Genomic DNA, 12,257 nt, shown 5'->3' on the forward strand with positions numbered 1-12,257 from the left:
GGTTGTAAAGCTAAGAACAGGCAAGTAGCCATCGGCTACGAGACTTGTGTGCAACAAGCACTTCCGCGACGAAGACTTTCGTTACTGCGTCGGGCCTGCGATGTTCGGTGAGTAGCAGACAGCGCGCACTGAGACGATGGCTCACGCCCGCTTCCCGTCGGCAAATGGTGCTTATCTGCCACAGGATGGAAAAAGGCGCTACCTTTCACCAGGTGCGATACCATCTCAGAACCCTCCCGTGCGACCTCTTGATCGTCGGCCCCGTGCTCAGCATCCACAAAATCGGTGCAGATGCGCAAGTCATTGTTTAGCTACGTTGAATTAAAAAACTCACAGGGTCCCTTATGCATTCGCCAAAGATTACTAGCAGGCGAAAGCCATATTCTTCTTGTCAGTCGATGTATTCTCCCGCGCACCCCTCCAAAACCGTTCTGCATCTAATGCGGTTTTGCACGGCCTCCGTGGCCGATCACGGAGGCAATGCAAAGCGACCATGACGTTGAATACGTCATCATGTGACGTCACGTTATGTGACGTCATAATGGCGCTACATATTTTGACGATCTGTCACGTCATGATGACGTCATATAATAACGCCATCACCGATCACGGAGGCAATGCAAAGGGACTATGTCGTGTGAATACGTCATCATGTGACATCACGTTATGTCACGTCATGGTGATGTCATAATGAAGTTACACATTTAGTAGGTCTGTGACGTCATGATGACGTCATATGGTGACCTCATCACGTGACGATTATTTTTTGCGTCACTCGTCTTGACGCCGCGACGGTCAATCTTTCCGTTTGAAGAGGCATCTGGCTTTCGCCTTCATAAGCTACGCGACGTTTGCTGGTGGACGTACATAGTGAGAGAGTCGAATGCTACGGCTGTGTGCTGCATTTATGTTGGCAATAACATTTTTTCAGTCATGCTTGCGTTCCCCTGACGCAAACACTATGTCCCAAATTTATTTGTGCCACTCTCAAACTGGCGTTGGGCCTCTCGAACCCCGTGTATTTTCTTTGAGCCTCATTTATTTACGTGGGAAAGATACCATCCTGTTGGCGTTAAACACCACTGCTGCCAAAATTGCTGGGGTACTCGTCAAATATTTACTGTCTTGTTTTGCGGCTGCTGGTTGCTGCAATAACTTCTATTTTATTCACCGCTATTGCAAGTTCACGTGAATTTTAGTTCACAGCCGACGTTTGCAGAACAAGTGCGGCGAACGTTACTGTATTTTCTTTCTTTTCCTTGACGTTGCATGCTACTACATGCTGGGTCTCGTAGACTAGTTCTCCTTCCACCAGCAATCTCGAAGTGGTGAAGCTTTGGTCTATGAATTTGTTGATGACAGAGAGCGGCAAGTTCACTGGAATGCAAATGGAACGATAATTAAGGAGCATTAAAAAAAAGGCGTCGCATTTGCTCACGTTTTGTGTGAGCACCAAGCGAAACGAATGCACTTAATAAAGAAACAGAAGCAGCGGCATTTGCCCGCTGAGAAGGCCGATCAATACGCAGTGCGAAACAACTTGTCAAATGGCATTGAATCGTACACGAATTTAGACCGAAAAAAAAAAAAAAAAACACTGAAACGGAACATCACAAAGTTGCCATGCGCACCGAAGCCGTAGTTGTAACGAAATTGTTTTTGAACTGCTCTGATAGCGTCCGCGCAACAGTAGTTGTTTGTGTACTCACAAATTCTCATATTTTGCGGCCTAAAGTTCATAGCGCGGTGCCAAAACGCGCTCGTAGCAAAAGCGAAACCATCAGTACGAGCGTATACATGCAGACGCTCATACATGCAGGGGCACCGTAAGTCGTCGCAAACCCGTGCGATCGCTGGCTTGAGGCTTCTTTCTGTTATGCTCCGTTTGGTTATACAGGCAGTCTACTCTAACGAGATATTTCACATAGTTTGCACTCAGCGAGCGACTACCTTTCACGCAAGAAGTCGGTTTAGGGGTCTCCAGCGCGGTGACCGCGTGAAGCGGGTGCTCGGTTTTCTGCAGAGAGAGAGCGACTGTAGACTATCTTGTGCTTTCTGTTGGTCGAAAACTATTCTTTTCACAGGAAAGAACATATTTCTTTTCGAAAGTACCTGCAGAAATGTCCCGGAGGGCTTCCGCAAGGTGATTTTGTAGAGCGCCGACAGCAAAACCTATGAGGCGCGCGCCGGCGGCATCCTGCCTAGCACGCAATAGAGGCGCGTCCGATAGAGGGCGACTCCGTAACTCCTCGAGGCCAATACAACTCGCGGAGTTACGAATGGCTTAGTTATATACAGTTTGGCTGTAAAAATGTTCGACAATGTATTTATTAAAAAATGGTCCAAGAGCCACGTGCACTAATGGAAGATCCCGAGATACTGCGCCCTTTCGTATTGGCGCGCAGTAACTCGGTGGTCAATGAATGAATGAAAAAAACTATCTGGCGGAGAAAAAGAAAGTAAAGGAACACAAATGTGTAGGCACCGAATATGTAGACAAAATGAATGTAGACGCTTGCCTCGGCGTTGTTTGGTAGTGCTGCTAGAAACCGGAGAATGCGAGACGGCGCAGCGCGGTCGCGCCGCAGAAAAAGAAAAAATCAGTTTCGCCGCAAGGGCGAAGAAATGAATGCGATAGCAATAAAGTGGAATGTTATACGAAGTAAGGCTAACTCTTTTGGGTCCGCGATCTCACTTAACTATAGAAAACGCTGGTGTAAGGGAATACGGCCGCTCCAGGGAGCGACGCAGTTTTCGTGCTGTCTGTCGTCTCAGCGCGAAGTAGGCGGCGAGAGCACAGCACGGACAAGGGTATACGAACTGTCTGCTGATGTCTGTCGAGATAGCGCGCGCGCCAGAGCTCGCCACCCGCCCTTTTGACCAAAGTTCGCAGTTGATGATCGATCGACGCAGCCCCTCCACTGGCTCCACCCTTCATGCTCCTTCGCTCTACGAAAGACGGGCAGTCATTTCCTCTCTGCTTGAGGAGACAGACAGCAGCACGCGGGTCGATGTTCTTGCACGCGCCCTTCGTGCGACGGAAATGGCCGGCTCGTTTCATCTCTGCTTTAGCCGCGTTGGCATTAGCGCTCGCACGCTTTTACTCGCGCGTAGAACATATGTCGGGGCGATGTTGTGAATTTGGACTTTATACGGAATGTGACGGGTGTCCATATAATTGCTATCGCAGAGTGTCCATATAATTGCTATCGCAATAAATGCTAGCATAGTGGAGAGACGTGGACAGCAGCAACGCGAATGCACACAGCGAAAGCGGGATGGCGCAAGAGCGGAGAATCCGTCGAAGGACCACGATTCCGGAGAAGAACGTCATCGTCTGCAGTCGCTCCCGTAGGAGAAGCGAGCGCACGGGCGTCTACGGGATAAACGCGAATCTATAGCTTCGCTGGCAATCCTTCCTCAAATTAATGTTGCGGCCCCACGAATTTTAAATGCGAAGCATTTCTTATCGAACTTCTGCGAATTTGAGCTTTATCTATCTATCTATCTATCTATCTATCTATCTATCTATCTATCTATCTATCTATCTATCTATCTATCTATCTATCTATCTATCTATCTATCTATCTATCTATCTATCTATCTATGCACTCGCGGCCGTTTCGCTAGCTTGATATACACCAAAATTGGTATTGCGCGACGTGACTGCGTGACGAACATAACTGACAGGTCCTAACCTGCAAATCATGACATGCATGTCATGTACGGCATGACTTACATGCCACGCTCATGGTGCGCTGGCGGCCTTTGTTAACTGGATACAGTAAAACCTCGGTGATACGAATCTTGCGGGGTTACCAAAAATATTCGTATGATCCGAAATTCGTATCACCAGAAAACATGGAAAATTAGTACGTAACAAAAGAAAGTTGGCATACGTTTTGATTCAGTGTCTCTCAGGGCCTCAGCGACGTCATGAACAGCTCCGAATGATTGCCAGTAAAGTTTTTAGACGTCAACGATCATACTTGTACTCGTAAATATACGGTGCATGCGCGCTTGTGTAATTAACGAGCCAGATGTGTTGTGCCCCGTGACCGCTAGTAGCCCCTTCCGAATATTACCACGCTTTTCTGCATGACAACAAAGTACTGCGGCGAAAGTGACTTAAGAATCGCTTTGCACACGATAGATAGAGGCCAAGCTCATCCGCCAAGACCGCCCGCTTCATCTCTTGGGGTCTTCATCCACCTTTAATGGGACTTCATGACGGACCCGCAGCCTCAGTTTCAGTCTTGTTTCATAGAACGTCTGATTGCGGGGACATGGCTTGCATCGACGTGGCAGGCACGTGTTAACACAGTACAAAGACGCTGCTGCCTCGAGCACAGGAGCACGAGTCAACGCGTCGGCAAAAAAAAAAAAAAAAGAAAAAGAAAAAAAGAAACGCGACGTCAACGTCATCTGTAATCTAAACACGAAGGCGCCTAAAGGCATCCAAGATTTGCGCGCACTATCTCGGAGGCAACGACGCACCGTTGATGGTCACGCAGCGCACATGCCCGCGCCCGCGCGTGACTGCCGCGCCTTTCGCGACAGCGCGGACAGCACCTGTTCCTGGCCCGTGATTTTTTTCGGGGGGGGGGGGGGGGGGGCACTTGCTGAAAGCCTGGACTACTTGAGAAAAACGCCTATTTTCATTATTTATTTGTGGTAAAACACCATGTATAAAACACCATGTATAAACACACTCACACACACACACACACACACACACACACACACACACACACACACACACACACACAGAGTTACCGCGGCCGCCGCGGGATGCCGCCACGTGGCCGCGCGCTCACACTGAAAGTAAGTCGCGCGTTCGAAAAAAAAAAAAAGTGCTCAAGGTCATGACGCGCGCTGACAAACGGACGTAGCTCCTTGCCCCTTGTGCCTTTGCTGAAGTTACATATGCTAGGGGGTGCCACTATAGGGTCAGAAATAGAGGGACAATATGCTAGACCGGAACAGATCCTGTAATAAAATCTGAATAGAACAGCCTTTATCTTACACGAGAGAAAGGCGACATTGCAAAAGCACACCTCAGACGCAACAAGTCCTTTTCACCAAACCTGCACTTTTATATAGCATCCTGCCCGCAGGAAAATGTTTCATTGTCACCAATTTAACAAGCTTACGAGCATTACTAATGTGCGTACACTCAACGAGTCTTGATGAAAACTAATTACGGTCCTGCCACTTATACATGTCGAAGCCTGTGTGTACACATTTGCAAATGAAGTAACACAGCCGCGCTAAAGTGAGAACTTTTTTGGTGGGAGATTCCTGTTTTAGTCTAATAACTGATTGAGGACACCTTGCACAGCTTGCTGTGCAGGTGTGCGTGCCGGAGGGACACGAATTCCCACCCCTTGAAAATTGCCACTACTGCAGCATGTGACACTCCACTCACAAAAAAACCTAGTGGTCACACTTGTCTTCAGAGCCTGATGTACCAAAATGTCACAGGACCTGATCTACCGCACTTGCGAAGTGATTTGACTAGCCAAAGCAGTAGACATATGGACACGTCCTGGGCTCACTGCAATACATTAGCATTGCTGGGCTGTAAAGTGCAGTATTATTATGAATGACTGGATGATGCAAAGTGGAACCTCTACCCACCAAGAGACCATATATGAAAGCTTGCTGCAATGCCTCTTGCATGAGAAGTATGACGATCAGAAATTTTATAGGCCTTGCCTTTTTTTGTTTTCAATGTGTTTCTGTCTCCCTCTCTATGCCCACTGATGATACTACATGCAATAGCAATGAGCGCATGTGTAACAACATCTTCAGTGTCAGTAACTGTTATTTGTGGCGCTGCTATGCTACAGCCTTCATGGACGTGGTGGACAGTTATACGACACATTCCAGGTGCTTGCTCCAATGGAGAGTGTGGGCGTGCTATCACCCGCTGTAAAGTCGTTTGCGCCTCATGGCGCACGCGCGTCTCGCGTATTAGCCGCAGTTGGGTTTAAAAGCTGCTGAGCGAGCAGTGGCGCTGTGCTCGCGCGTATTACAAGGTCCCTCTATCTTAGCGGTTTTAGCCATGTTTTAGCGGGTTAGAGTTAGCGCGGTGGCGCCGGCAGCGCCACCTGCGGGAGAAGCTAGGCCGGCGGACAGAAAACCGCAGCGAGTCTTTTTCTGGGGTTTGGCGGCGTGCGTGGATGGAGGTCTCCCGCGGTGGGTCCGTGGGGGGCGATACCGCGGCTCCTTTCCCGCGGGCCCCTCGTGGCACGGCACGGCCGCTCGAGATCGAGCGGCCGTGCTCGTGGTGAGTCGGCGACGTGGCATTCGCGGTGCATTGTATGCCTTATGTTGTCTGGGTTGTGTGTTATGTTTTCCGGGTATTGTATTACTTAGCGGGTTACTATAGTCGGATACAACTTTAGAAGGCAGGAGAGGCCCCGCCCAGACGACCGAAGCGCGGCAGCCGATCGCCTCCGCAACTAAAGAAATAGTCCCGCTCATGTACGCGCCGATATTCTCCGAAGGCGGAGCCACCGGCCGTCCCGCTCATGACGTCAGTCCCGAGTGCGCGCCCATTGGTGCAGGCTTGTGTTCATCCGCCTTTGAGGAGGAAATGCCGCTGCCTTCTAAAATTGTATTCGACTATAGTTGTGTATCAGATTCGGCAGGCGAGCTCGTCGTATGTAAAAGAAGTGTTTAATAAAATGAACACGTGTTGGTTGCCCGGGCGGAGTGTATACTGTGTCCGTGTGTTCGGAGAGCGGCGATATCTTTCATTCCCCACAAGAGTGGCAGTGCAAACAGCCTACAGGTTCTTTAGATATTTTGTCGAAGTTCCACTAAGCATATCAAAATATAATAACTTAGGGAAAACACCTATTCCTAACAGTCCCTCAGAAGACCTCATCAGCAAAGAAAAGGTACAAGTACTTGCAAAGTGGCCTGGTATGAACAAAGATGCTTCAGCATTGAACAGTTCTTATAATAATATCTGGGGTTTTGTGGGCCAAAACCACAATATAATTACGAGGTTTATGATTATCCAAGAATTTCGACCATCTGGTGTTCTTTAACATGCACTAACATCGCACAGTACACGAGCCTCTAGCATCCCACCTCCGCGAGCGCTGCCATTGAACAGTTCTAGTTATAGGATTGGTTTCAGCGACATGTTCAGTGAAAAACAATTCTGAATAACAGTACTAAAGTTTCACAGCGCATCCTACAAGACAAGAATAGACTCAAATAGCACTGGATGTCCATCCTTGTCTCTTTCCAATACAATGGGAAACTGTCAATGCAGCACCAACTGACCTAATGTTCAACTTTCTTGGAAATACCCTGATGTTTATATCTTATGTCCTTAGGCTAAAGAAGGCATGGCATGGTCAATGCTTGAGCATATCTTGCACAATAGACAAAAGCCTGTCTACAGTGCACATTTACAGAATGAGTACAGTGTGCAATACTAATGTGGCCAGCATTAGCATCTCATCGGTGAAGCACATGATATGAAATGAAATTGATATTTCCAAGTATTTACCATGTCTTTATAGATGTTGCATATCATGCAAAGCCACAGGACACAGAACAAAATTGTATTTGATAAGTTTCGACAGAGTGGAAATCAATCACTTGTTTTTAACTTTCCACCTTACTTAGCTATGAAACCATATTCTTGCAAAACCATGCAAAATGTTCCATAAATGCAGTTTCTTCCAAAAATAAGGCAATGAAGGGTCAGTGTGCATTAGAGCACAAAATGGGAAAACCAAGTTATACGAATGCTAAACTTATACGAGCCCTGAACCATCCCTGCGGGCTTGGTGAGCAGCCGCATTCCGCAAGCAAAGCATAATAAATGCCTTCACAAAATTTTTGCGCAATGCTCTTAAGCGAAATTTATCACTATACTCAAAACTGCTACCTGGCTGCCAGCTGATGTTGCATAGCAGCAGCCTATGGATGCTAACTATTGGGCAGGTATTCCCGACTAATATTTTGATTACTCATGTGCATGCATGCATGCACACTATTCTCAATCTGCCAAGTTTTATTACTAGAAAACCAGGAAGTGGTGGCTGTTCAGCCTCACTAGCCCTGCTGCAGTACTTTGTTGCTCTCAACAGTTTTGTTGTACCTTTGGCATTTTCGAGAACAAAAAAAGAAACAAGAGGAAAGAGATATGTGATGGGTGAGACATAACTGCCAGAGTAGCCTCCAATGAGTGAACAGTCCGACTTGAGGTGTTAATGACAAAATTAAACATTGCGCTCATAATATCAGACTCCTTCCGGATTCTAATCCTTTAGTAGTGCAGTGCACTCATTTGAACATTTTCTTCGTGGTTCAAGAGGAGGTGCTTCAGTGCTGTTTCAACAAAACTGTTCTTTCGGTACAGTACAGCATTTATGTCTGTGCAACTGCTTCTGGCAATAAACAGACATACAACAATGACAATTTCTAATGTACTGTGTTTTCTACAGTTACTTTGGAACCATTCAGAATGACTGCACTTTATACAAGTGTTATTGAAACATGTACAATGCAGACCAGACATATTTGTAACGTTTACATACTGCAGGTGCGGCCACAGCTAAAACGGCAAAAACTGAAACAACAAAAAACATAGACAACAACTGTGAAGCAATAATGCAGTTTATGGTATAACCACACATATGATGTGCATGCGTGTATGGATGGATAGGCTATGGATAGAAGTCTTTGGAAAAAGGTAAAGCTCAACAGCTCACAGGTGCTGCACTGAAGCTCATTAAACATGGCACACTATTCGCCACGTCTGTAGCATTATATGGATCAGCCAAAAGGTGCACCTGTTATTCTTAAATCTGATTTTAAACTAGGGCCACTTCACAGACAAGTGCGATGTGCTTATCAATGGAAAACTGCAGCATTTCTGTAACCTAATAACAGGGACATCATGACACCTTCAGCTAGATCAACATGAAGTTGCTTTTGCTTTCACATGGCAAATTAGTATTCAAAATTAAGAGCACAAAAAGCTCAGCCACATGAAACCAGTGCAAAAAGGACATTAGATTGAACAATGCCTGATATTTGCTTTGTATAAGCACTGATCTTTAATGTACTCAAAGCACATGTTGTAAAACAAGTCAACCAAGACAATTTCAACAGTGCAACATGTGCAACACGTCTGGAAAGGTCACAAATGGGAAACAAACATGAGCTTAACCATGCCGGTGATAAAAGCTACAATAAGCAGCACATGAAACAGGTGACTTGCAAAGTCTTCGATGTTACGGCCCCAAGTAATGTGGCTTCTTTCTCCAACACTGTGTCCACACATGCACACATACACACAAACATTTCCACCCATTTGGCAGTGGTTTTACACATGACGCCATTTCCTGAAGGAGCTACTTATATGTGGGCATCCCTTCAACCGCCCTAGCAGCCCAGATATCTCTGCATGTATACACAGTTGCCTTCCATACACATTTTCACAACAATAAATGATAAATGCTCTGATCTAGTACAGACAAAGCAAGTTTGGTATGTGCGTTACTTGTAGGCCTGGCACAACTACAACAGATCGACACAAGGTGGATGACAGTGCAGTTTGGGAACAAGTGCAAATGAGAATGCGGGTTGTTCAGAGAGATTCAGCACGGCAGCATTCTAAATAAAGCATTTTTAAGTGCCACTTCATACGAAAATAACCATCCATGCTACTGCCAGTCATGTGGCACATTTATGTTCATTGTCTCCTCCATTACAGCCAAGATACAAACTGCTATATACGTTATGGCACAATTCAACCAACAATCAACATGCTCAAGGTGTCCTCATACAACAGGAAGAGCAAGAATTTTGTAGACACCTTGGCACGATACAAGAATGTTGCATCAAAGTTTCTTAGCGATAAGTCACAGCCAGGTGCCTAGTGGGGACACTAGGCAAAAAGTGTTATCAAATGATGCAACAGCAGAAGAAAAAATTAATGGAGAGGAAAAAGAAATTGCAATGGCTGGCGAGCATTGAAATTGCAGTTACATTAGTCTTCAAACGTCAGCATATCTAATACAAAATTCTTTGCCCAGAATAAATAAGTCAAAGGTGTATTAAAGAAAAGATGAAAAAATAACCCTGCACATGCCATTAAATCTCTTGGTCTCAGCAGGTCTGCAGACAAGCAGGGAAACTTGAACATAACTGAAGCAAGTGGAACGGTAATAAATTTTGAACTATACTGTAGCTCACCAGGAGAACCATTTCTTAAAAATAAAGTTAAACAGCAATAAACCAAGTTAAAATAGTATATTTTGCAGTGGTGCCATGTACAGAGGCCATTCATTCATGGCATGCAACTTGTGCTAAGCTGCAGAAAACCCTGCAAGTGGCAGGCCTTAAATTACATGGAACATGAACGCACAAACTGCATTTTCATTTTATCCAAGGTTACGGAATGGCAGGAACACTTTAAAGACACAAGCATCACTACAATGATACTGCAGGTACAGAAAAATGTACACAGTGTAAATAATTTCTATGAAAGGAACAGGGCATTGAACATAAGCATCACATCACTGACTCGGTGCTTGTTCAGTTTTTGTGGAAGATGCAATATAAGATATGCACAAATTTTATAACACCTAAGCCCCAGAAAAACAAGAAAAAGGAAGTGACTGTAACATACAGACAAAGCGTTCACATACCTTCCACATGAACAGTCTACAAGGAGGACAATCAGTGCAATGGCAAAACTTGAGCTGATGCTTTTGTACTACATGAGAGCGCCACAGTGAAGGACTAACAAGTCAAGGCCATGCTCACTGCAGGGCTAAATATAGGATTGAACAAACATTAGTGCAAGTAAACTTCTGAAGATGCTAATGTGCAGCCTCAGCTCCAGTATGTGTGCAATACGTATACACAGCGAGTACTAAGAAGGTGTAAAGCATCAATATTGGCAACAAACTAATAAAAGTAATAAAAATAATCATGCAGATGTAAAGGCCTTGATGCAATTGCTGCTTTTGTTTTTACACTGCAGCTGTTTAGTACACAACCCAAGAGGTGTTTCATAACAGTCACAGACACATCCGATATTCCTTTTGCCTACTACACAATCCAAACTGGGCCACATAACATTTAAAGTCATCTCATAGATCATTTATGTACATAACAATCCGATCAACTATCTCCAATAAAATTTTATACTTGCATTTATGCTAAAAATATGCATACAAGATAATTTGTGCACAATCACAAAAAATGGTAGTGCCTACCTGCACTAAAAACAGGGCCTTCAACATCTCTGCTGAATGCAACTGTTCTTTCTGAATGCAAGGCTTTAAATAAAAAACTACAATGCCCTGGGGTGGCAAATAAAAAATATACTTTGGTACTACTTGCTTACAAACAGAGGTGTGCAGCAGCACTGCATCCCAGCACTTTAGCAGCCAATAACTTAAAAACTTCTCTGCTCATTTGCACGGGCTGAACCTCTTTCTTAATCATGAAACATACAGGCAAATGAGAGAGAAAACTAACTAAAAGTGAAAGCTACAGCTTTTTATCCCCAATATGTTGCCCACAAAATGTTAACTTAGCTCTCCTCCTAGCACACTCCTGTTCACAAAGACCAAAATATCCATTAACACAAAGAGAAAGGTGATACAGCCAAATTAAAAAGAAAGTATGACAAGTGCCACTCCTCTTCTCCACCGATCAGTTTCCCATTGCAGCAGCTGCCTCCCATCACTGACACCCTGGCGGCCGTCCATTTTAGTGCTGAATGCATGACTCGCAAGGTTCATCTTCACACCACTTTTCACTCTGCATAAAAGAACAGACAGCCAGCTAAAACATGCATTACAGTTCATGTTGCCACTCTTGACTACTCCATTGCCTCGCTGCAACTGCCTAGTCCCACAGTATCCTTAGAAAGAAAGAAAAGATGCTGAACATTCCACTGTCTTGCAGGTAACAGAATGACAGAAACCTCAAGTAAGGACTCAGCAACTGCCTTGCGAAATCTAATTTATTTTAAGGATACTTAACATGTCTTGCTGTCGTTGATCGGTAACCCTAACTTCAGCAATACTGGTATAACCTTTATTGTGACGGTGGAATAAAGATGTTACATATCACCTAGGGCAATGTTAGTTCATCTTCTTCTTTGCACCACTAAGCCGTCGGTCCCAGGTTTGATCCCCAGACCAGGACAAATTTTTCGGCAACTAAGAAAATTTCCTCCCGAGAAGTTCGTACGGATTTCCTCATGG

The 12,257-nt window shown here is 45.1% G+C and overlaps 1 protein-coding gene across 3 annotated transcripts in view; it reads right to left on the minus strand.

Annotated features, from left to right (window-relative positions):
- Positions 1–9,067: 9,067 nt before the first annotated feature.
- Positions 9,068–12,257, minus strand: part of LOC119403045 (CKLF-like MARVEL transmembrane domain-containing protein 4) — a 52,144-nt gene continuing 48,954 nt past the window's right edge. For all 3 annotated transcript variants that reach the window (XM_049417997.1, XM_049417999.1, XM_049417993.1), the window contains exon 6: positions 9,068–11,808. Coding sequence is in view for 1 of the 3 variants with exons in the window: in XM_049417999.1 (XP_049273956.1) it covers positions 11,804–11,808 (5 nt within the window). In the remaining 2 variants the exon portion in view is untranslated. The remainder of the gene's footprint in view (positions 11,809–12,257) is intronic.

The sequence above is a fragment of the Rhipicephalus sanguineus genome, chromosome 1, assembly GCF_013339695.2.
Source record: "Rhipicephalus sanguineus isolate Rsan-2018 chromosome 1, BIME_Rsan_1.4, whole genome shotgun sequence".
Taxonomy (NCBI): Eukaryota; Metazoa; Arthropoda; class Arachnida; order Ixodida; family Ixodidae; genus Rhipicephalus; species Rhipicephalus sanguineus.